The sequence below is a fragment of the Crinia signifera genome, chromosome 1, assembly GCF_055691185.1.
Source record: "Crinia signifera chromosome 1, ASM5569118v1, whole genome shotgun sequence".
Taxonomy (NCBI): domain Eukaryota; kingdom Metazoa; phylum Chordata; class Amphibia; order Anura; family Myobatrachidae; genus Crinia; species Crinia signifera.
This window is the reverse complement of record NC_139217.1, coordinates 275,574,836-275,601,125: the sequence shown is the minus strand read 5'-3', so window position 1 is coordinate 275,601,125 and position 26,290 is coordinate 275,574,836. Positions and strand designations below refer to the sequence as shown.

Sequence of the window (26,290 nt, the reverse complement as noted above, 5' to 3'; positions counted from 1 at the left end):
ATGGTATTCTCATTATATTTTACTGCATATTATTGTTTATATTGGTTATATTAAATATGTAAAAGATCATCCAATCGTATATTAAACTTTTTTGATGGATTCTCAAACACATATGCGCTGTTCAAAATTTGTTTCTTTTTCCTTGTTGATACGGGACTATCACTTTAACTGAACAGCTTCTAGTTAAGCAACTCTTGACAGGCGCCCCCAAGTTCTGTTCCACCAGGGACAGTCCTATTCTTTTTTCCCAGTAAGTGTGACGTGTTTATACAGTATGTTTTTTGCTCATATACTGGTTCATTGCATAGTCTAAAAGGTCTCTCTATAACACATATGGTATCACTCTGCTCTATCAGACAAGTTGGGAACATGTAACTAAAGATGCATCAAGCTTCAAAAAAGTGATGTGTAAAGTTAAACCACTAGCTCCTAACAATCACAGTCTGTATCATGTCAGTTAGGAACAGATTGGCTGGTTGTTTATCACTATTGACTTGATCACTTTTTGAAGCTTGGTGTATCTGGCCCTAGGACAGACCAAACTTTTGAATAAAGTGAAAAGGGGTGCTTGGAAACCTCACACTGGATAGAAAGATGCAATTACTTGCATATCCGTTTAAGTAAATTGAGCCACACATGCACTGTACAAATGAAAAACACAAAGAATATTGGATCATTTTTAAAATGGTGTATTTTTAAAAAGATTAAAACTGTTGCCACAAGGTGCGGTCATATGTCCAAAGCACTACTAATCATCTCGGCAAATGTTTCTCGAAAGCTCTCTGCAAAAGATTCTTGGGAGTCTGTTATTACAATGGGCATTGTGGAAGTCACACCATTATGCTCCGACTTGAAGTCTGGTATTTCAGCCATGGCAGCTTCCTCACTAATAGGAGACTCTATTTTAGGTGGACTGCTCGTTGTTGGGAGTTCTGGCTCATCAGAACTGTCATTGAAGTGTAAGCCATCCAGAATGCCTGTTGCAGCATCCAAGTGTCCATTGCTTGAGAATAAATCATAGTCTATGGAATGAGAACCAGTCCCTTCTACGCCAATTGTCTCTGTGCTGTTCAAAGTGGCAGAGGTAGCTGGTAAGTGGCTAGACACATCCATGGTAATGCCCAAACTAGTATTCTTATCAGGTTGGACTCTACCATTGTCCTTGTAAGAGGAATCCTCTACCATTGGTACGTCACTGTCACTATCAATTGTAATGATAATAGGAGGAGTAGCTAGAAAACTGGAAGGATGTTCGGGTTTCTCATGTTTGCGTTTTTTCTTGTGCTTCTTTTTCTTTTTATGGTGTTTTCCACCCTGCTCAACTTTCCCTTCATATACTATCTCCACACTGGGGCTTCTGGTCTTCTTTCTCCACTTCCGTTTTGGCTCATTTGAAGATGTGTCAATTAGATCACTCTTGTGCTCATCCGAGTTCCTGTCTGTGCCAGTCTCTTTCCCACTGCCCACTTCTACTTTAGGACTGCTTTCTTTTTTACTACGAGTCTCCAGGTGACGAGTTTTGTACTTTCGCTTACCACTAGGTTTGTCAGACTGACTGTGCTGTGACCCACCAGTTGTGTTAATTCGGCTGCTTGAACGACTTTTTGATCGATAGCGATGATGTGACTTGCCAGAAGTAACACCTTTGTGTCGTCTTGGATCTTTCCTTTCAGAGTAAGACTGTAACTTGTATTCTGGACTGGCAGAGCGTCTAGAGTAATGACCTCTACTACAGTATTGCTCATAGCCATCCCTGTCCCGGTTTCGACTGTAATAAGAGTATTCCCATTGATACGTGTTTCGATAATTGTCCGCAGGAAAAGTATTGTCACTATCACGGCACTGTGATCTCCCTCTACTACGGTTTCTTCTTTTTCCGATGCTGGATCCACGTCTTTCTCTGGAGCTTTCACTTGTCAGTGACAAAGTCTGGCTTCGCCACGACAAGCTCCTGTCTCTACTCCTGGATCTCCTTTTTTCCCTCCAACTCTTGTGCCTACTCTTTTCCAGGGATTTACTACTTAGGCTTTTTTTGTTGTGCTGCCTGTGGTGATGCTCATAGGCTCTGTTGCGAGAAGAACGAGAACAACAATCTGAGCTCGGAGATCTTTCCCTTTGTCTTGACTTTTCTTTGAGGTATGAATGCCCCTTATCTTTTCTGGATTCACGGACATTTATAGATGACAGAACTTTTGACTTTTGTTCCTTTATTTTTTTGGAATGCTTTTTTACCTGAGATTTATTCATTTTACAGTCAGTCATGAATTTATGTTTATTACTTGAGTCAGATGATGTTGGAGAGGAAGACCGCCTTGACTCACTGCTATGACATAAAGAGTATGGCTTAAGTTGAGGCGTACTAGTTTGCTCAACTGCCACCTCACAAAGGGAACCTTCTGAGTCCGAAGACAGCTCAACAAGTTCTGGGGTTCTTTCAGCCAGTGGTTTAACATAACCCACAATGACACACTCATCTGAGGGATGGTCTTTGCTTTGAATGCCTTCTTCAGCAGTATTATCTTTTATGTCCTTGTTGGGTAGGCTACTGCTAGAAGGCTCTTCATCCGAACTGTCTACAGTTGTTAACACACTAGATGTTGCCTGTTCCACTGTAAAGTAAGAAGGTCCGGGGGTTTCATCATCCCAGGGAGCTTGACCAAGTGCAAGAGAAGATGAAGGCACATCTGGTTCCTTAGAATTAGCTTCATCTGGTGAGATAGTAATAACAGAGGACTCTGATCGGCTTCCTTCTTCATATGAAGGAGCAGGACAGTCATAGTTGGCATGCTGGTCATAAGCTTCGATATTGTAAGGGCAGCGGGCAAAGTTGATGAACTCATGTAAAAAGTGGTTTGTACGGTGAAGCAAAAAAGGTTGTAAATCCTCAGCAAAAGCTTGACTCTCCATATCATAGCGTGTCACATTGCTCATAACTATATGCTGTACAATATTGACAAGGGAACCATGTGTGCCGAATAACACTGTCAACTCCCTCTTCAGCCACGGAATTAGCCGATGAAGGCAAGCAGGATTTCTACGGAAAAATTCTGCAGATATATCCCTGTAGCGCCCACCATCCTGGATGTTCCGGACACGTATTCCAGAACGATAAAGAGCCCTCCTGAAGTTTATGAGCTCTTGCTCCTGAATTTGTCTCATTGCACGGCCTTCAGCACTAGCTTGTCGCCTGGAGGCCAGCCTTCGCATCATTTGATGAATATCGCTACCCTTTTGCTGAGATGACTGATTTGATATTCCTTCAAAGAGTACACCATTGTCTGGAAGTGACAACGTTCTATGAGCAGAGGCTCTTAATGATTGCAAGTGCATTTGATTCTCCCTTGTCCTGGTGGTGCGGTAGCGAAATCTTGGCCCCACAGGAGAGTCATTTAATGTGGGCCTCAAGACATACTCTTGGAAATCATCTTCTGCTTCCACACTATGAAATATAGAATTAAATGGCTGTTTGCACAGGGGGCACACAGCTTTGTTTTTTGCCCATTCTTTGATGCACTTGAAGCAAAACTTGTGAAAACACTGATTTAGGTGGGAGACATTATCAAACTTATCCAGGCATATGGGACACTTTGAGTCAGGAGATGCATCCGCTGGTGTTCCATGGCTCTGCAATCTACTTGTCCCAGCTGTTGGTGAAAAGTCACCATCCACTGTGAAGTCATCAGCAGTCGATTGCATCTGCAAAAAAGCAAACTCTATGTAAGAATATGGACTTTAAAAATGACCCGTTAAATGTTTGAAACTGCATGAAGACCATCATCTAAATTGTACAGATTAAAGGTATCTCTCTCTCTCTCTAGAGTAGCATGGTGATAAATGACAATACAGGTTGAGTATCCCGTATCCGAGTATCCGTTATCCGAATTATTCCGAAAACCATACATTCCAGAAAGTGAATAAAAAATATTTTTTTTGCTAAAAACTCACTGGGGACATTTGTAACAGCACTACTGGTGACATGATATGTAACTGGCACTATATATGTGCAAGAAAATGATTGCTTGGTATTCAAATTCAATATCTGAGATAGTACACAAATTTTGTTTCATGTTTTGAAACCTTGTTTTTTGAACAAATAAAATATATTTGTGTGTATTTTATGTGGTAATAAAATATATTTGTGTGTATTTTATGTGTTTATACAGCATACATGCAAGATACTTCAAAATACATAATTGAAATATTAAAATATTCCGAAATACGGAATAATCCGTTATCCAAAATTCTCCTGGTCCCGAGCATTTTGGATACGGGATACTCAACCTGTACTAGGAAAGAAAATATAGTTTTAAAATAGATTTGAAATCATCTGGATATCACCGAGCCTAGATATGAAATCCATGTTCTAAACCCCAAACACTGTTTTATGGATCTACACATGTTGGAACAAAGAAAGATTATCACATTTTCAGTTCATACTAGGCTTACAAGGACGTTTAAAATACCAAAAAAGCAAAACGCAGTTACTCAAGCATCACACAATTATTCTTTTGGGGACTACAAGTTTACCAATATCAGGAAACATTTCATTTAGATTATAAAACTGCATTTGATTGATTCCAACAATCAGAAGCTACCGCTCATTTATATATTATATTAATTTATTAACAGTTTCTTCTAGTGCTGGATACTCTGTTGCGATTTACAATTGGAAATCACAGTAATGAAAAAAATGAGTAAAGGGCCACAGATAGGTAGGTCCCGTTCACAAGCTTAAAATGAGTGAAATCAGCAGTGATACACAGGTAGTGTTCATTCTGCCCCCTACATCTTTCAAAAGTTCCTGTTCCTTGCCTCAGGTGTCACTCTCTGCTGTGTTGCTTCTAACACAGTGTGGTCTGTATTTCAGCACTGATATGCAGACCAGACCTGTGCTAGAAGCACCACAACAGAGAGCAACACCCCAGGCAGGGAAGAGACACTGCACAGATTTTGAAAGATGTAGGGTGCTAGAATGAACACTACACAAGGATATGCGTAGAACGGTCCAGCCAGATTACAAAGGTTCTGATGGGTTGTATCACACAGCAACGTGGCAAAGGGTCAAAAGGATGTAAATGTGAAGAGCGAGAAAATATGTAAGGTTATGTGTGGACTGTATAGGGGGGATGTAGATATTTAGGGAAACATATGTTCTATTTTGGTGTACTTTGGTTAACAGCCTTATACGTAAGTAAAATTATTTTACATTGAATATGGTAGAAGACCAGTAGCCAATGGAGAGACTGGCAGAGCAGAATAGCAGATAATGCACATTTGTTGAGGAAGATCAGCGTTGCAACTGTATTTAGATAAATTGCAGTAGTGCAAGTATTTTTTGGAAGGGAAGCAAGGATACTATAGCAATTAGCAATGCCAATCCCACAGAATTTTATTCTTTAAATCCTAGGATTCGGAATAGAAAATTGGCCAATCCCAAGATTCGGAATGGAAAATTGCCCAATCCCAGGATCCGGAATGGAAAAATGCCCACTCCCAGGATCGGGAATGGAAAAATGCCCACTCCCAGGATCGGGAATGGAAAAATGCCCACTCCCAGGATTCAGATTTGAAAAAAAATGCTCAATCCCAGGATTCAGAATTGAAAAATGCTTAATCCCGGGGATTGCCCCTTTTATTAGAAACAAAAACAAATAAATGCACCCGCCCCCCCCCAAACTGCCCTCCCTGCACATGATACTGTAATGGCCTAATGGCTAATTATTTCACTTGATTCTGTGAGGAGACCTGCAAAACATGCACTGTGTGGGTTCCTGATGATTGACTGAGAACCTGTGCAATAGAGAAATGACAATCTGATTGGTTGCTATGAGTAACATCACCTCTTTACATTTTTAGAAGCTTTAGTAAATTTACCCCAATGGATTAGAGTTTATGGCCTCAAAGATGACACAGCAGAAAGGCATTCAGTGACATGGGCCAATACAGATGGTGACAAAGCTGGGGCAGATATGTAGATTAGAGTATCATCCGCATATAGAGGATACTGAAATACAAAAGAGCTTATTAGTTTTCCAAGAGATGTGGTATAGTATGTGAAAAGCAGAGGACCCAAGACTGAGCCCTTCAGAACTCCAACTGATAGAGGTGGCATCAGAGAAACAAACACTAAAAGAGTGACTAGATAGGTAGGATGAGAACCAAGGGCTGTGCCTTGTAGACCTAGAGATTGCAGTGTTTGTATGAGAAGTGAGTGGTCAAGAGTCAAATGCAGCAGAGAGACCAAGAGGAAGTAGTGAGTAATTGCCTTTGGATTAGCACTGACCAGAGTATTTAGTGCTGCATGTGGAGTGTTGGGAATGAAGTGTGACAAAATAAGTTGTGTAAGCAAGGCATGGAAGGTGAGAAATGGGATGGTAGTTTGAGAACATTTTTTTTTTATGGAGTAAACACTGCATGGTTGAACAGTGAAGGAAAAATAACCCTAGAGAAAAATTACAGATTTTAGTTAAGGTTGGGAACAGCACGGAAGACAGGTTTATTGACTGTAAGCTTGCAGCAGGGCCCTCCTACCTCCAAGCCGGTCTGTTGTTACCCAGTTTGTTTTATCACTGTCTACTACTGTAAAGCGCAACGGAATCTGCTGCACTAATAAAGAAACTGTAAATAAATAAAATAAATAAATTTGAGAGGGTATAGGATCAAGCGGAGAGGCAGGAGAATGAGAAGAGTGTAGCTACTTCAACTTCATTTACAGGATCAAATGATGACAAGTTGCCAGAGGTTTCATGTGAGGGATTGCGCTGGTCATTGGCAGCAGACCTTGACAAGGAAGCAAGATCTTGTGCCCAGACAGCAGTCAATGTGCTGCGTGAGGGAGGGAGACTAAAAAAAAGTCAATTGGGGTTAGTTTCTTAGCAAAGATCAGAGATTGTAATGTTTGTATGGCAGTACCCAGGGCATTACAATAAGAGGTAGACAGTCTTACATGTGAAAAAGTCCCTTTGAGATTTAGGCCACTGACGTTCTACTTTACGTAGGAGTTTTTGTAGGAGTTTTGTAAAATTTACCCATGGTTGGGTAAATTAGTCCCATGGTTGAAATAACATGCCTACGTGGAGTGCCATGGTAGCTGGAGATATTTCTAGAGTCTAGATCAGATGTGATACAGGCGTCTCAGGAGAAGTGAATGGTGAGAGCAGATGTTGCAGAGAGGTGGATAGTTGCTGAAAATGTGAATAGCGTTAATATTTCTGCAAGTTTGTGGAGGATGAATTCAATTATACCCCGTTCTCACTGCAGGCAAATTCCCGGGTCTATCATGTCGACCCGGGAATTTGCCTTTTAACATGGGTTTTTCTGCAGTGTGAACGGGTCGCATACCCGGATCTCATACACTGGTAAACCCCTTCTTTTTACCCATGTTTGAGATCTGGGTATGCAGACACGGGTTGACCCGTTCACACTGCAGAAAAACCTGTGTTAAAAGGCAAATTACCGGGTAGAACTTCTTCACTCGGGAATTTGCCTGCCAGTGAGAACGGGGGTCCGTCCCTGAGGGAGTGTTAGCGAACTCAGAAAAAGCATAATCTGGTGAAAACAAGATCATATCAGTAGTCCTCCAGATGGGAAGAGTCAGTGCATTGGTAGAGACAGTACTGTGGAGGCATTAGGAAATTGTCAATGAGGATACAGGAACTGCCCATAGTCATGGTGGATGTGAGAAAATAAGTAGTGAGGGAGCAAGACTTCCGGTTCCGGCATGGTGAGGTGAGCAGCCTCTCCGTACCGCTCCGTCGCCCGCCTCAGCCCGCTCACATTTCAAGCTGTCAGCACGCAGTAGAAGTAGATCGCGGTCACCCCGCCGCCTGCAGACTACCATGGAGAAGCCTCCGGAGTCTTCACAGTCGGCGAAACTTTCCCCTGGACCGCTACAGCAACGCCAGGACAAAAGGAAGGGGGAACACAATATGGCGCCTGACGCAGACACTGTCCGTAACTCCCCGGCAGCCAAGAAACCCATCACTGACAAGCGCATCTTGGAAGGAGATCTGGGTGTCCTGTCAGGTATGCAATCCCTTACTCAAAAGGACCTCACTACACTTATTCAGGCGGCGATGCAACCTCTATTACAGCAAGCAGTGACAGATATCACTGCCCAGCTTACTACTTTAACTACACGCTTAGACACTGCAGAGGAGCATATAAGCAATAAAATGGACGACATAGTAACCCTTAAGAGCACAGTTCTCCGGCTAGAGAAAGACAACAAGCTGTTACATGAAGGGCTAGAAAATGCCGAGAATAGAGCCAGAAGGAAGAATTTAAGAATATCAGGACTACCAGAGTCCCTGAAAGGACCCCAGCTGGAGCACTTTGTTAGGAATACCCTCCCAGCCCTACTAGAGGTAAAAGTCCAATGTGCTGATATATCAATAGAGAGGGTACACAGACTTGGCCGTCTACACCCCCAGGAATCATCTCGTCCGAGGGTAGTAATATTCAAAGTTTTGAATTATCTACATCGCCAAGTTCTGTGGAACGCTTCAAGAAAGATTAATCCTATAATGTGGGATGGTTACACACTGCGCATTTTTCAGGACTTTTCTATGGCTTTAGCCAAATCAAGGCGCTCTTTCTCACCTATCTGTTCATCTTTAGCTAAAGAGAACAGAAAATTCTTTCTAATGTTTCCAGCACGCCTAAGAATCTTTACAGGCTCAAGTTTTAAAGATTTTGACTCCGTGAGGGAAGCAGAAAATTTCCTAGTTTCTGAAAAATCCCACTCTGGAAGGGAAAACATTTCCGATGCATCTTATTCTCCTACTGGCTGAATTTTGACTCTAACCTGTTAAGTTTCCTACCTAGGCTCTACAAAAATTGTTTGTTTCCTAGAACCCGACAAATTGTGCTCTGAAAGGGAAAACATCTCTGATGCTTTTTATTCTTATAACAGCCGAAATTGGCTGCTGAAACTGGAATTTCTTGGTTATTTGATGAAACTTATAATTAGGTTCTACATGGTTTGTTTATTGCCTGAAATTGGAAAAATTCTGCTCTAAAAGGGAAAACATTTCCGATGATTATTATTCTCCTAACGGCTGAAATGTTACTGCTATTTGTTGAGTCTACTACCTAAGATCTACAAAGATACGCTGTCACCTGATGGGATTTTATTAAAGTCCTTTAAGATTTTTTTTTTTTTTTTGTTTGGCTTCTGGAATTTGGAAAACCCGGTTTTTGAAAAGGAAAACATTTCCGATGTTTATTATTCTCCTTACGGCTGATATTAGAAGGTTACCTACAGAGACTTTTAATTAGACTCTACAACGAGTGCTTATTTTCTGAAATTTGAAGAAAACTGTTCTGAAGGGAAAACATTTCCAATGTCAATTATTCTCCTAACAGTTGAAATTTGACTGTTATCTGATGAGGCTTTTATTAAGGTCCTATGAGGACTGTTAGTCTCCTGGAATTTGAATAATCCTGCTCTGAAGGGGAAAACATTTCTGAGGTTTATTTTTCTCTATATGGTTAAAAATTTGATTATTACCTATTGGGATTTTCAGTTAAGATTTACAAGACCTGTTTATTTACTGAAATTTGTAGAATATTGCGCTGAAGGAGAAAACATTTCAGATGTTTAATATTCTCCTAATTTTTGAAATTTGATTGCTTCCTGATAGAACTCCTATTTAGAACCTATAATGATAGGATATATCGCATTTGGCCCATTGTCTCCCAGGAAGGGAGAAGGAGAGGGGAGGGGAGTTGAGAAAAAAAAAAAAAAGAAAGAAAAAAAAAAAAAAAAAAATCAATAAAAATAGAAAAATAGAGAAATTAAAATAATATAAAAAAAAAAAAAAAAAGTAGTGAGGGAGCAAGACAGAAAAGGGTTCCAGAATATGTTGTGTGACCCAATGCAACCTAGGGCATTAAAACAACACCCATGAGCTATATCAAATATGTATGTCCAATGGACTTGCACCAAAATATGAAAGAATAAAGCATAACTAAACATTAAGAGTTTCAGCAGACAAGGATTAGTCTGATACAGATGGAGCCACAGTCATACTTGCAGGGTCTGGCGATAGAATCTCCAGACCCCGGAATGGGATGTGCCCTCACGGAAGCTTCTCTTTCGATGGAGCTCCCCCCAGGTCCTCGACACTTGCCCCTACCTGCCCGCACCCCCAAACCTGCCTGTCTCCCTGAAGCGGAGATGGGCAGGGTCCCGCCACCCAGACGCTGACTGACTAACATGCTTGCGCATCCCAATCTAATGGAGTACCTCTTTGCCAGCGGGGACATTCTGGCAAGCGCTGGCAGTGAATGAGGGGAGCTCCATCTGCACATGCATTTTAATTGTCCCAGCAAGAGTATCCAGAACCCCCCCTCACCAAGTTTACATTTACAAATATGTTAAAATCCTAACAAGGAGAAGTAATACATGTAATATCAAAATAAAAAAGATCATACAATAGTTACTGAATAAAACACCAATCACATTTCATGACAATTCTTGGTCCCCTTCCCGAATGATACGTGAGATTCGTTCAAGATAAAAGTTCTTTATTGAAACCCAACGCGTTTCGTCAGAACGACTTCTTCAGGGGTGTGACAAAAGAAATTATTATTAGGCCTGTGTGGCAACTAATATTTCATTCAGGACAAGGTAAAATCAGTAAGGTGATAAGTTTGGGTGAAGCCAATCCGTCTTAGTGTGCTAGATAATGTCTGTAAAGATGAGGTCCTTTAGTATTGGGCTCACAGGGCCAATAAAATGATGGATTTGGGGGAAGCCAATCTGGCTTAGTGTGCTGGATAATTTCTGTAAGGATAACGTCCTAGAATATTGGGCTCACAGGGCCAATAAGGTGATGAATTTTTGGGGGAAGCCCATCTGGCTTAGTGTGCTAAATAGTTTCTGTATGGATGAGATCCTTGAAAGTTGGGCTCACAGGGCCAATAAGGTGATAGATTTGGGGGAAGCCAATCCGGCTTAGTGCGCTAGAAAACCTCATGGACCTTATAGACCACGTTAAAAAGAGAGATCCAGATAAGAGTATCACCTCTCAAACAAGTCATCACAATGAGTATCACCTCTCAAACAAGTCATCACAATGTAGTAAAGTCCCAAGCTCCTATCACTGGCTAATATACATATATATCTCTATCTATCTATCTATCTATCTATATATACACTGCACGATAGGCTGGCACACTCCCCTCTTGTTGCGTCCGCCCGGGTGCCGGCAATTATGGTATCACATATGTAGACGAAAGAGCCGCACAGCACGGGACTGTTCTCCACTTACAATAAATCAATAGGCAGAAGCCAGTTGTCTTGCAACGTTTCGGGAACTTTTATTATCCCGTCCTCAGGCTAGGTAACACATACAAAGAATGATAAAAGATTACATTTACCTTATATTGCCTCTCATCTTACGTACAGCGTGTGGCGTCCTCCTGCTTCCAACTCCCTTCCGGGTACAGGGTCACTGCGTCCACGTACTGGGACGTCGGTTACGTCAGAGGGGGCGGGTCAGCTGTCAAAGACGTTTGGTTACACAGAGTGCACTACAATACATAACAAACAAACAATTAGTTACATTAAAAACAATCAAAAGGTGTAGTATTGATAGAATCGTGGATCCATTGTGGCCAAAGACATAGGTGCATATATCCCTGAGACATTATTCTGTATAAACATACATTAAATATTGTGGGCAATATATGCGGGTTCTTCAAAGAAAAATATTTAAATTAAGCTGATCGTTCAAACCTTTAGGTCTGACAGTATCCAGCGTAAAAATCCACTTTGCCTCACACTTGAGTAACTTAAGGTGTCTGTCACCTCCTCTTCCATCGTCCGGTATATGGTCAATGACCATATGTCGAAAGCTAGCCAAGTTGTGCTTAGCTTCTGCAAAATGCTTAGCAAGTGGTTGGTCCACATTTTTACCTTTGATGGCAGCACTAATAGCGGAGCGATGCAAGGCCATGCGCTCCTTAAAGGTACGCATGGTCTTGCCTACATAGTTTAAGCCACAGGGGCATTTTGCCAAATAGACTACATAAGAGCTAGAGCACGACAGGTTGTGGTTGATATGGTACTTCTGACCAGTGTATGGATGGCAGAAGTATTTGCCTGATATCATGTGGCTACATGTTTTGCAGCCTGTGCACTTATGGCATCCATTTGTTTTTCTGGTTACCATAGTGCTCTCCTTCAACTGATTTGTGATATCACTGTGTACCACCCAGTCACGGATATTTTTCCTCTCTCATAGCAGTGTCTCACTTCTGCTCTCTTCAGGCTTCTGAACTCTTGTTGCATTACTGGCCAGTTGTTTCTCACTGTTTTTTTGACAGCATGGGAAGAGGTATTATATTTCTGAACCCAGTTTACATTGGGGTTAGATGTTGTTTTATCAGCAGACTTAAGTGTATCTTCTCTGGGAATGGTTTTTATTCTCTCCCTTGCTGCACGGATGGTCATCTCACTATATCCTCTCTCCCTAAATTTATCTGTCATATCATCAAGGGTGGCCTCTAGTACATTAGGTTCACTTGTGATTCTTTTAGCCCTTAAAAATTGAGAGAAGGGGAGGCTGCTAATGGTGGATTTGGGGTGGAAACTATCCGCCCTTAAAATAGTATTTTTATCCGTGGATTTAGAAAAAACACTGGTTTGAATTTTGTTGTTACACAGTTTGATATTAACGTCTAGATAATGTATCTCTTCAAGGCTCATGGAGAACGTGTATTTTATGGGACAATCTGTATTGTTGACCCCCTCCATCAAAATGTGGAACTCCTCGTACGTTCCACGCCAGAAGAGGATGACGTCATCTATATAACGTTTGTAGTAGAGAATCTTATCTCTATTCTCACTGTTGAGGAAAAACCTGTAATCAATATGTGACATATAGCCATTTGCATATGTAGGGGATACATTAGATCCCATAGACACCCCGGTCCGTTGTATATAGTATTTGCCATTGAAGAAAAAATAATTTCTTTCCAAAATCAGCTTCAATAATGTAAGAAAAAAGTCGGGATTTGGGCCCGAATACTCTGGATGGGTCTTAATCAATTCTTCAATGGCTCTCAATCCTTCAATGTGTGGAATATTAGTATACAAGCTGGTGATGTCCAGGGTCACCATCCAGGTGTTATCCGGGACATCACCAAGCTTGCTCAATGTTACAAGAAGGTCCGTGGTGTCCTTCAGATATGTCTCCCCCGCCTGGACGCACGGTTGAAGGTAAAAGTCCAAGTATATAGATGTATTACTATACAAGGACTCTCGTGCCGACACAATGGGTCTTCCAGGCGGGTTCGACATATCTTTGTGGACTTTAGGTAGGGTATATAACAGGGGAACCCTAGGAAAATTGTTAGTCAAGAAATTGTAAGTATCAAGGTCAATGACTTTATTATCTTTGGCCTCCTTCAGAATTAGATCGAGTTCCTTTTTAAACTGGTCAGTTGGATTTTTAGCCAACAGTCCGTATACTGCTTCATTAGAAAGTTGTCTGTAAATCTCGGTGCAATAAGTGTCAATGTCCATAACGACTAGTGCGCCGCCTTTATCCGCGGGTCTTACGCAAATGTCTTTGTAGTCGCTCAGGTTTTTCAGCGCCGTCCATTCCTCATTGGATAGATTATTTCTTGTCTTTTTTGCGGCGGTTGCTTCTTGCTTCACTTGAATATTGAGCACATCCATAAAGCCAGCAATGGTAGTATTATTAGAATGGGGGTTAAACTGGGATTTGGGTTTAAATTTAACCCTTTCAGTGTTGGTCGTTGAGATAGGTTTATCATCAAAGTACTCTCTGAGTTGGAGTTGTCTGCGCAGGTGGAGTTGGTCAATCTTCCAGTCAAATGGTTTAAAGCTGGTCGTTGGAACAGAGCCTAGGCCTCTGCTTAACACCTTGATTTCTGTAGGTGTAAGTATTCGTTTAGATAGGTTAAACACTACTTGGTTGTCTTGCGACCCCGTCCTGTGGCTTTTCCTTTTCCCTTTGCCTCCCCTCCTGACAGGTCTGTTTTTGTGCCGCGTCCTGCCCGCATTCTCACCCCTAAAGGGGGTCTGTTGTAAGATGAGGGGCCTTCTCGAGCATCACTGGTATCATCACAGGAAGATGACTGCGGGTCGCTAGAATATTGTTTGGTACGGGATTGATAACGTCTGTACTGGCCACGTCTCCAGGTGTTTTGTTCCCTGTTGCCAGATATCCATTTGTAGACAGACAGTTCTTCATAATCCCTATTTACCACTTCAAATTTCTGTTTTTTGAAGGTAATGAGTTCTTTTTTGTAGTTAAGTACCTGAGCGTTTAACTTATCTTGCCACTTGTCTGGCATCTCCTGTGCAATAAATGTTTTATGTTCCGTCTCAAAATTAATGATTTTATCTTGAATGATTTTGAGCTCTTTTGCTGACTCCTCCACCACCAGAGTCATCATGTCCACAGAGCACTTGTTTAATATCGCTATCCAGCGACGTACAAATTCTTTGTTGTTCCTCCCGATCGTCGGGGTATTGCGCACCCTGAACCCCCTTGGTATTTTCTTCTCCGTTATGTACTCGGACAGGGTTATACCATGCAGGAGAAAGTCAGGCATATATTGCCCACAATATTTAATGTATGTTTATACAGAATAATGGGCCTTATTCGAGTTCACTCTTTCTGACAAAATCCTTCTTAGATGGACAAAACCATGTGCACTGCAGGGGGGCAGATGTAACATGTGCAGATAGAAATAGATTTGGTGATTTTTTTGGGTGATTCTTTGCAGGGTAAATACTGGCTGCTTTATTTTAACACTGCAATATAGATCTCACTTTGAAGTAAAACCCCACCCAAATCTAATTAGATCTGCACAAGTTACATCTGCCCCCTGCAGTGCACATGGTTTTGTCCATCTAAGAAGGATTTTGTCTGAAAGAGTGAACTCGAATAAGGCCCAATGTCTCAGGGATATATGCACCTATGTCTTTGGCCACAATGGATCCACGATTCTATCAGTACTACACCTTTTGATTGTTTTTAATGTAACTAATTGTTTGTTTGTTATGTATTGTAGTGCACTCTGTGTAACCAAACGTCTTTGACAGCTGACCCGCCCCCTCTGACGTAACCGACGTCCCAGTACGTGGACGCAGTGACCCTGTACCCGGAAGGGAGTTGGAAGCAGGAGGAGGACGCCACACGCTGTACGTAAGATGAGAGGCAATATAAGGTAAATGTCTTTTATCATTCTTTGTATGTGTTACCTAGCCTGAGGACGGGATAATAAAAGTTCCCGAAACGTTGCAAGACAACTGGCTTCTGCCTATTGATTTATTGTAAGTGGAGAACAGTCCCGTGCTGTGCGGCTCTTTCGTCTACATATGTGATACCATAATTGCCGGCACCCGGGCGGACGCAACAAGAGGGGAGTGTGCCAGCCTATCGTGCAGTATATATATTCACCGCTGCTACCAGAGCTTACCTTCTCCTCGACGCTACCTGTCTCTCTTGTCATGGGCTACTAACCACCAGTGCTCTCTTGCTCCCCGGGAGCTGGTGTTCTTACAAAAGCGAACGGTCATACCGTGCTGCAAAGCAGGAGAGCACGCCGTTGTGGAACCGTATACCTTACCATTTTACCCCATCACCGCACAGCCAGTCATCTTACATCGTACGCCACCTTACTCCTTCACCCCCCTCCAACCCTTCTATTTCCCTCTTTCCCCAACCGCTTTTATCTCTCCCGTGCTCTTCCCCCACCCAGTCACCCCTGCTGACTCTATTCCTTTCCCTCTCCCCTGCTCTCTTCCTCCCTTTGAAATCCCTCTCCTCTTTCTCTGTCCCCTACCCCCTTTTTCGCTTAACCCTCTATCTCTCTCTGCCCCTAGTCTTTTTCCTCTCTTCTCCACACTTCCCTCTCTCTTTCTGACAGTCTCTCTCACACTCCATCTCCAACCCCTTTCTCTCCCCGAAACACCTCATTATTTCTCCTTTTCTCTGCCTCACATTCCCTTACTTCTGCTAGCACCCTTCCCTCTCTCTTGCTCCATTATTTTTTGCGGTCTCTTCCACGCCCCTTAGATGCCTAGCGTCAATTTTGGATGTGAGTGTAAGCGCTCCAACAAAGCTGCAGCGTGCAGACCTCTAGATTATGCTGTAATCGCTGCGGTTGTGTTAACCGCTGATCTTGGTACTTAAATTTTATACCACATATAAGAGTGGATTTTAAAATAAAAACTTTTATATTTCTGATACACGCACTATGGAGCGCTCCTGTTTGTTTTTCCAGATATCTATATCTCTATATAGATATATTTCTATATATCTATATAGGAGATAGTTATAGTGCCACTTGTGAGAACTAGTAATATATAAATATAAATGTGTATATATAAAAACACTCCTTACTTCCAAGGGCGTCTGCTACTCCTTAAATATACAAAGTAGTGTTAAGTTACTTATATAGACAAAAAACATTTTTCAGGGATAAGGGTCCAGTGACTGCACGTGTTTGGTAAAATATATGTAAAATCTTTAAAATCACAATTAAAGAAGTAAAATGTTTAGAATATAAAACATTTATTTTGAGTAATAATAAAGCTAAAAAACATATATGGTAAAAAAGGGACAAAGATTTTTTTATTTACAGGATATACAGTAGGAGCCCATCTCATCTATCTTGATTAAGTTATGGCTCAGCATGGCTAGCCATGGCTATCCTATTGTTCTCAACTACAATAGCAGAGTAATCTTATTACTCACTTAATCCTATTATAGGGATAGATCACAGATCACAGTGGCTCCATCTGTATTGAATACACAATAAAATGCGAAAAGGTCTTACATTTTTAGTATGGACTCCAAACGACTTGATCCGGTGCACTCAAAATCAATTTCATATATATCCAATAACAGAGGCTCACGGACACAATCCAACTTTAAATCAGTGTATCAAATGGGCATGGTATAGCACGACTGAGCGCTTTTGGGGTTGCCACCCCGTCCTCAGTATAGCAGCCCTTCACATTCAAGTGGTCACTCTCGGTAGTGCTATACCACGCCCATTTAATACACTGATTAAGTGTTCATTCTAGCACCCGCCATATTTGAAAACACATGCAGTTCCTCTTCCCTGCCTGAGGTGTCGCTGTCTGCTGTAGTGCCTCTAGCACAGTGTGGTCTGTATATCAACACTGATATGCAGACCAGACCTGTGCTAGAAACACCACAGCAGACAGCGACACCCCAGGCAGGGAAGAGGAACTGCATGAGTTGTCAAATATGGCGGGTGCTAGAATGAACACAACTGATTTAAAGTTGGATGGTGTCAGTGTTCCTCTGTTATTGGTTATATACACACACATATATATACACACAAACACACACACACACACACACACAGGTTGGGTACCACGTATCCATTTTTTTTTTTACTTGTTCTCCCCAGGCCGCGCAATTTTTTTTATACTTCCTCGTCCCCCAGTGTTCACTGCGGCCATCGGACTCCTCTTCGGCGGCATCCCTAGTCTCAAAGGATGCACTGCACAGATAACGTCACTGGCGCAATGCATCCCGAGGAAGTTAGGGCACCGCCAGGGGACCAGGTAATTATATTTTTAAAAAAAAGTACTTGTTTCCTAGCACGGCGCCCATCGCATACCATAAGCCATACGATGGGATGTTACGCGATGGCAGCCGATGTTATACATTTTTAAATCATATACCATCGCATTGTATGCCATATAAAATGGTATAAGATTCAAAATTGTATAAGAACCCTAATGGGTGTTTTCAATGTTAAATGGGCCCCCTATAAGATTATTAATTGTATAAGCACCGTAAGGGTGCTTACAATGTTAAAAACACCCCCACGCCACCCCCACTATCAACGCCAACCCGAAGCGAAGGGCGGCTGTACGCGTCCTCCGACCTTTTTATACCCCCACCACCCACGTCGGTGTGGAGCTGATCTTAGATAGTGTGGCGAGCGCAGCGAGGGGACACTGAATACATGTAAAGAAATACGCGTCCGCTCTCCATGCTTCGGGCTCGGTGGCTCGCCACACTATATAAAATCAACTCCACACCGGCGTGGATAGTGGGGGTATGAAAAGGTCGGAGGATGCGTACCTCTGCGCTCGCCACGCTTCGGGTTGGCGTTGATAGTGGGAGTGGCATGGGGGTGCATTTAACATTGTAAGCACCCATTAGGGTGCTTATACAATTAAAAATTGTATAGGGGGGCCATTTAACATTGAAAAAACCCATTAGGGTGCTTATACAATGAAAAATCGCAGGGTATATGGCATGCGATGCGATACAATAAAATGCATAAGATGCCATACAACTGAATATCGGGGGCGCCGTGCTAGGAAACCAGTACCAAAAAAAATTCAGATAGAGATATCTATATATAGATGTGGCTTCTTCATATCAATATTGATATGATAAAGCTGTTTTACCATGTTTGATTCCTAAGACAGCTGACCGGAGTGCCGAATGTGTATATGATCACTCTGCTTTGCGGATGTGAAAGCACCAGTCCAAGATCACATTTATTTACACAGTGACATATTACATATGAATTGACTAGTTTATATATTCAATGACCCATAACAATATTGCCCCCTTGCGGCAGTGAGCTATTATTACACATACAGTGATAGATGTGCATACATGTAATAAAAACTTACTGCCACAAGGTGGCAAACCTCTAACACCTTTTTTTAAAAGCCTCTAAATAGTAGAGATTCCAGTAGGAATGACTCATATCTAGAAAACAAACATTCGGTCTTTCCTTTTCAAGTCATGGTGACAATGCATATCTAAATGTCTTAAAAACCAAACTAAAATAATAATAAAAAAATAAATAAAAAAAAAGCCCAGTCCAGGAGATAGATAGACAGACACACACACACACACACACACATTTTATTTAGGAGCTCTTTACTATGTATACCTATCTTTGGCGTATTTTTCGGTACTTGTTTCCTAGCACGGCGCCCCTGATTTTCATCGTATTGCATGCAATATAGCGGCATGCGATGCGACTTTTAATTGTACAAGCACTCTGATGGGTGCTTACAATGTTAAATGCACCCCCATTGTCAACGCCACCCCCACTATCAACGCCAACCCTAAGTGTGGCGAGCGCACGAGGGGCGGCGGTACGCGTCTTCCGACCTTTTCATACCCCCACTATCCACGTCGGCTTGACTTTAGATAGTGTGGAGAGTGCAGCGAGCCCGAAGCGTGGCGAGCCCCTCGAGGGGACGCGGATTACTTAACATGTATTCAGCGTCCATTCGCCACACTTCGGGCTCGGTGGCTTGCTGTGCTCGCCACACTATCTAAAATCAACTCCATGCGGATATTGGGGGTCTGATAGTTGGCGTTGATAGTGTGGGTTGGGGTTGACAACGGGGGGTGCATTTAACATTGTAAGCACTCATCAGGGTGTTTGTACAATTAAAAATCGCATCGCATGCCAGCTATGCAATATTTAATTGTACATTCTGGGTCATTTACCCGAATATCGCATGGCATCGCATACCATATGCCATGGTATGCGATGGGCGCCGTGCTAGGAAACAAGTACCTATTATTATTATATTCACGTTGAAGTTTACTTAGTATACAGGTTGAGTATCCCTTATCCAAATATCCGTTATCCAAATTATTCCGGAAACCATAATCTCCAAAATATACTTTTATTTTTTCATAATACATCTGTAACTGGTGCTAACGAGGAAAGAATATGTAACTGGCACTAAATATGTGCAAGGACATGATTGCTTGGCATTCAAATTCAGTGACTGAGATAGGACATAAACTTTGTTTCAAGCACATTTAAAATATTTGTGTGTGTGCATTTTATGTGTTTGACGTGCTTATACAAAATAAATGCAAGATACCTCAAGATACATCATTCAAATATAAAAATATTACAAAATACGGAATAATCCGTTATCCAAAATTCTTCTGTTCCCGAACATAATGGATAAGGGATACTCAACCTGTATTACTTTTCATTTAACCTTTTTTTCTGTTTTAATACTATTCCTGATTCCCTTTTTTCTCTTCTCCTCCTGTATACCTTTTCTTTTTTTCTACACACTTGCACTAGCTATGTATTTTCACATATACAGTAAGACAGTATGTACCAAGATTAAAAATGCAACCAACAACCAAAAATGCTGTTTACCAAGCCCTCAAATAGGATTGTGCTGAGGCTGTAATGTGGTGGGCAAGACCATTGTTCGATTGCCTTTCTGTATAGAAGCCTATTCACTTTTATCGCATTTCCCCACTGCAAGGGACGCAATCGCATACTTCCCAGTACCCTGCACGGCACTACAGCCTTTATTGCCAGATGTGTTTTTTTCTTCCCTGGCAGCACCACAGAAGGTGCCAGCGTGAAAGGAGACCATATCTTAGAACAGAGCCTGGGACCATAACCAGAGGTAGGAGACAGTCCCAAAAATCGTAAAGGTGCGTACACACGGGGCAATAGGTCGCTGGCAACATATTGCTCAGTGTCCCGTTTTCTCTTTCTGACATTTTCATCTGCGACCATCTCTGGTCGCAGATGAAAATGTCACACTGCCGGGAGAAGAGGCAGTGGAGGAGCATGCTCCTGCGACCATTCAGGGGCTGAAAACGGGAGCGCTCACCCGGCGAATTATCGCTGGTGCACACTATAATCACTGGCAATATGGTCGCTCAGCGACCATATTGCCAGCGAAAAGTGTACCGTGCGTACACAGCTTTAGGCTCCTGGATTCTCCCCTCAATATCAGATAGGTTGCCAAGCAAATGAATGATTGGTTTGGTTAGTTGGGAAGACTTTAGGCACCCCAGTCTTAAGTGCCCCCCCCCCCCCAAAGCCATAATCCGGCTCTGATAGTGACAGTGGCTCCCCTGTTATTTACCACACATCACTACAGCAAATCATGGGAGAGATCGCTATTAGCAGGGTATAACATGAACTGATACCACCTTACCAATTATCGCCTGGTCTTACATTTCTCACATTACCCTCTTTTGGTAGCTTTCTTACCAAAAAAACCCCATCAGTCTGCTGTACATAAACTAAAGAATTCAGACTCTCAGATGGATCAAAGTGATACGAAAGCTCAGAGAGACATGTCAAAGCCTCTCTGCTCACTCGTTTGCCACAGCAGTAGGGAATCTGAAGAATAATCAGTACCAGCAGTCTGAAGGCACAACCCAAAATATTTAGAATGAGCATGTTGCCTCTTATATATTACACAGCACAGCTCGGTAACACACACATGTTGGTCATGCGACCAACCTGTACACGTTAACATCCGAGAGGCGGCACATACACCCATACCTTAATGGCAGAAGTACCGGGAAACAGCGATGCCACCGTCCGGGGAGGCTCCGTACATCATGCACAGATTCCGTCTGTTTTGCCCACACACCCTACATGTGACGTGTTTTACTGTGGCAATGTGACGTCAGCCTTGTACAACCCCGGGCACCGGCAGCGAACAGCGGCGCAGTTATACGTACCGTGCCATACGTCGCCTCCTCCTTCCGGCCCGCTCTTCGGCGCCTCCGCCACTTCTCCCGCATGGTGAGACTAAGACTGAAAGCTCCGGCTGTCACACGGTCATGTCCCCGCAACATACCTCGGTACACAAGCGGCCTCTCGAGTCAACTCCTCTCCGCCTCCTCCTGACGGAGTGAACGGACCCGAGGATGCCGGGAGTTTACCATAGAGCACCAAGGCAGCCTGGCAACTTCCCCCTCCGCTGCCCATCGCCCCCTGCTGTTCGGAGGTCCGACTTGTAGAGCAGGCGGGAACTGCGGCTTTATTGCGCTCACACACCTACCAAAATGTGGTGCGAATACAGTGCCCCGTGTCCGGGCAGCAGCTCATGTGCTGAAGCAGCCCTGGTACTGTATGTGGCTGCTGGGTGTTGTGAAAATGTTTGCCAATATTAAATATGGCGTCAGCACAACTCGCCACCGCCGGGCCATTCCTGGTGACGCCGGGTGCAGGGCGGTAGCGGCTTCTGCTGTTTGTGGAGACTGAAGGTTGCTATAGAGCGCAACAGACAGACACCAACATTCTGGCAGCAGCCGGGCCACAGTCCCGCAGATTCCACACTTCTCATGATCATCCTCAGCCGCAGAGATCTAGGTTGGCTCCAAACCCTGGTAAGGGTCTATGATAATGCACCGGAGAGTGCCCCTAGCAGCGCCTAGCTACTGATTATATAGATATAAATATTATGGATGGCACGCCAGGCGGTTGCACAGGTCGTCTGCTTAAAAACAGCACTGGTGTGTAGTAGTAATAGTGATAAAGTGTGTGTAATAGTGATACAGCGTGTAGTATAAATGTGTTGTTACGGTCAAATTATCTCAAAATTTTAATTCTATTATAATACGTTTATTTGAGATGTTCAGCACTTCTTGCTCTAATGCCTAGATACCACTGTCGACAACTATCTAGATCTGGTAGTGTTCATTCTAGGAACTGCCAACTTTGAAAACCCATGCAGTTCCTCTTCCCTGCCTGGGGTGTTGCTGTAGTGCTTCTAGCACAGTGTGGTCTGTATATCAGCAATGATATGCAAACCAGACCTGTGCTAGAAACACCACAGCAGACAAAGACACCCCAGGCAGGGAAGAGGAACTGCATCCGTTTTCAAAGTTGGCGGGTGCTAGAATGAACACTATCTGAGGTAGTCAATTCCATTTCTCGAGATCTACCAACAGTTAATGCTTTACAGTTAAGTAAAGTAATTAGCTCCACTTGTGGATGTTTTAAAATGTGTCAGTGAGTAATGAGTGCACCTGTGCAGCAGCTAGGTTGTCTGGAAAATGTGAACTGTTGGTAGCTCTCGAAGACTGGAGTTGGCTACCACTGATCTAGAATCTAGATTATCATTTTATATTTCTCAATATCAGATCCCCCTGTATATCTGGTTACATGGCAGCCAACTCTTATTATATAATTACATGCTTTTCTATAAAGTAAGAGACACTTCAGAGCCTGTATTAGAGGATATTTACTTCATTGACAATTCCCCCATTTCCCTTATATTGGGTTAAAGATACAAATTATTGCTTTTCAGTAGGAGATATCTTCAATAAATGGTACAGTGGTGTTATTCACTGGTGTCTGCAAATATTGATTAAACTTGAATTACTTTTAAGTATGCTGCATATCTGAGTGCAGTACACTGAGTTGTTCAAGTGGAAGGTATTCTATTCAATTCATTTTAATGGTGTATTATTGCTATCATCTCTATATCACATATTCAACTATATTTCCATGTCTGTGTTAATTAGCACAGTTCCCTTTTTATGTATATGTCCTCAATTAAACATACTAGATCATATAATTTGTTCTAAAGGCCCATACACACTTGCCGATTTTCATCTGAAATCGCTCAAAACAGCCGTTTTGAGCGATTTTCAGCTCAAAATCGCCTAGTGTGTATGCCCCCAGATTGCCGACTAGCAATGATGCGTGCTCCCGCATCATTGCTAATCGGCATGGTAACCATCCATCATCTCTACATCTGCTGGTTTACCATCCATCATCACTGTGTGTGTACGCTGGCGGGCTGAATTAACCACTTTCAGCCCAGCGGACTGTGGTGTTTCTAGCACAGGTCTGGTTTGCATATCAGTGCTGATATAAGGACCACACTGTGCTAGAAGCACTACAGAAGACAGCGACACACCAGGCAGGGAAGAGGAACTGCATGGGTTTTCAAATATGGCAAGTGCTAGAATGAACACTAGAATCATTAATACCCCTTTTCCACTAACCTAAATATCCTGGATTTTTGCACGGGAGCTCACAAAACCCGTGATTGTAGGCAATTGTAAACGCTTCCAGGTGAAATGATTTGGGTGGTGAGACCTGGCATTTCAACCCGGGTAGCGACCAGGATTGAACATGGGTTCAAACTGGGTCACTGTGCAGTGTAAACAGGTAACCCATTCACCGCAGTGCAAAAGCCAGCGCTTGGAGATGCTCCCATCTCCCAGCGTCACCCTGAACCCGACTCATGCCAAGTGGGGACTCAGATGGAAAAGGGTTCACAAGCTGGGTCACACATAGGTTGGAGCTAGGGACAAAATCCTGGGTGTGGCCCGGCTTGTGATGGAAAAGGGGTATTAGAGTTGTAATGATTTAATCACTTTGCAAGATAGATGGCACTTATTAAACCACTAATCTTGCACATACACATTCAGTATTTTCTGGGGTGTGGTATAGGGGTCCGACAGTCAGGATCCGGACTGGTCGGACCCAGACAGCATGGTTAGCGCAACAAAGCCCCTTGCGAGCTCGCCACGCTGAGGGAAAATAGCAGGTGGCAGTCGGGAACCCGGCTGACAGTGTTTTGACAGTCGGGATCCTGACGTCGGGTGAATTCCAGTTGGGATCCGACTGTCGGGACCGCGTCTGGCACCCATTTTCTGTAGGAGTAAAAATCCCCAAGCTAATATGCTTTTCTACTTTGTGTGGGTTAGTGCTCTTTTACAATCTTATATGGCATATACTGGATCACTACTATATTCGCTTATATGGCATGGTGGCTAAATCTCATTTCATCTTCTGAATCACTAATCACATATTATAATAACTGTGAAATTATTGTGCCAAACTCACTATTCTGATCACACACACACAAAGATCGTACAGGCCGTATAGAAGCCAGCTTCGCCTGTGCTATTAAGGGCTAAAAAATGTGAGCAGCGCCCAGGATTGGCCCCTGCTGATTCTGGCAGCAGGCACTGAAGCATCCTGGAACAGACACCCGGAGACAGAACCAGAGCCCCGGGTGGGAGGCAGGAGAGAGACCTTGGACAGGAGAGGGTGAGACCACGGGGAGCATAGTACTGGTCGCCGGGATAACAGTGGGAGCAGGCAGGCCCTGCCCCCCCCGAACGATATCAATATTAATCAATGGGCGAGCCAAGCAGCGGCACAGCACATCCGCCTCTAAAAATAGCATTGCTCTATAAGAAACACCTACAGAAGTGCCTCAGTGACAGACATCAGCTAGCAGTCAAAGGGGACACCCTTACTAGGCCCCCAATATGTAAGCACGTAAAGTGAATGTATTAGCATACGCAGCGGCTTGCCACCATCTTCAGATGGCATTAGATGTGGGGGCCAAGCTCCAGAATGCTTCGCGATATAAGGAATTCTGCGCCGAATGATGCAGCATAGTGTTGGGGGGGGGGGGGATCCAATTGAATACCTTTCAGAAGGCAACATGAAAATAATTCAATATGCTTCTAATGGGCAACACCACATAAAAATGGCGTTACCCACTGGAAACAAGCTCTAAAATCTATGGTATTCTGGAGGTTGGTACAAATAGGAAATGTGGTATAATTCCAAAACTGTATTTTTCAGATTTTTTGGGACGCGTTTTACTTTAGTACATCCCGTCCAAAGTATCTAATTCTAAGATTATTCAAATTAGAGTATTTCTGTAATTAGAGCACTGCTTATAGTGTCATTATATTTAAATATTATCTCTGTCATTACTCTCACTATACCTGATATTCATATTTTTTTTTTCCTTTCTTTTTTAGATCCTTTTCTGTATTGTGGCAATCTCCTGGGGCTTTGTCATATATGCAGCAAGAGTTGCAGCACTATGGCAGCTGCAGAAACAATATCCAAATCAAGTTATAAGCTAACAATATTATCACTCTTCATTAAAGAGATGCAAACACAGGCTGAGAATTGCTGCTTCATGGACTGGGATTTTTATGGCACAACATCTCTCTTTACTTTTCTATTCCAAAATACATAAACTGTCCTGGATTGATGAGATTGTTTGAATCACAATAAAATGTTATAATGTTTCCAAGAAAATGTGATATGGAGACATACATTTGTGTTATATAGGCTCTGACGGGGCCACTGTTTAGTTGGGTAGCTTCCCAGTGGGCTCCGCTATAGGACAGGGCCTATTCCAGGCCATCAGTGGCTACCAACTACTATCTCCATCTGTCCTGTCTAATCCGAGTGTAAAATATTTTACAAAGTACTGTATTTAGAGTTGGGAGGGATGACATTACCTAATGCAATGTTGGATGCTTACGCTGGCAGGAGCAGGTTGCAGCAGCATCACCTGGGCAGGATGCCTCCATAGTGGTAATAATAATTGCAGAGAGATTACACTAATTCCCCAGTGAAGGCAGCTGGAAACTGCTCAGGTTGAAAATCAGCGGTTAGGAATGCTACTGATCCCAAAAGTGCTGTTGTCTTCCCCTGCTGCTGCCACAACTGTGCCTACAGT

The 26,290-nt window shown here is 42.8% G+C and overlaps 2 protein-coding genes across 3 annotated transcripts; one reads left to right on the top strand and one right to left on the bottom strand.

Annotated features, from left to right (window-relative positions):
• Window positions 1-673: 673 nt before the first annotated feature.
• On the bottom strand, window positions 674-21,902 carry TOPORS (TOP1 binding arginine/serine rich protein, E3 ubiquitin ligase). Of its 2 annotated transcripts, none has more exons than XM_083184183.1 (2): window positions 21,519-21,902; window positions 674-3,696 (listed from the first exon to the last, which is right to left on the bottom strand). In XM_083184183.1, the coding sequence occupies exons 1-2, from the start codon at window positions 21,633-21,635 to the stop codon at window positions 730-732; spliced, it is 3,084 nt and encodes a 1,027-aa protein (XP_083040309.1). In that variant the 5' UTR covers window positions 21,636-21,902; the 3' UTR covers window positions 674-729. The 2 variants fall into 2 exon arrangements, with proteins under 2 accessions (XP_083040309.1, XP_083040315.1); XM_083184189.1 differs by lacking the exon at window positions 21,519-21,902 and adding an exon at window positions 21,337-21,486.
• TZMP1 (transition zone microprotein 1) lies at window positions 21,572-25,869 on the top strand. The gene is made up of 2 exons (XM_083184200.1): window positions 21,572-22,169; window positions 25,578-25,869. The coding sequence occupies exons 1-2, from the start codon at window positions 22,125-22,127 to the stop codon at window positions 25,683-25,685; spliced, it is 153 nt and encodes a 50-aa protein (XP_083040326.1). The 5' UTR covers window positions 21,572-22,124; the 3' UTR covers window positions 25,686-25,869.
• Window positions 25,870-26,290: the final 421 nt, after the last annotated feature.

Coding starts and splice junctions, on each gene's coding strand:
- TOPORS (XM_083184183.1), bottom strand. CDS start 21,635: ATGTTGCGGGGACATGACCGTGTGACAGCCGGAGCTTTCAGTCTTAGT. Junction 3,697..21,518: donor AGGAGGCGACGTATGGCACG/GTACGTATAACT, acceptor GCTTTTTTGCAG/ATGCAATCGACTGCTGATGA.
- TZMP1 (XM_083184200.1), top strand. CDS start 22,125: ATGATCATCCTCAGCCGCAGAGATCTAGGTTGGCTCCAAACCCTG. Junction 22,170..25,577: donor TAGGTTGGCTCCAAACCCTG/GTAAGGGTCTAT, acceptor TTTCTTTTTTAG/ATCCTTTTCTGTATTGTGGC.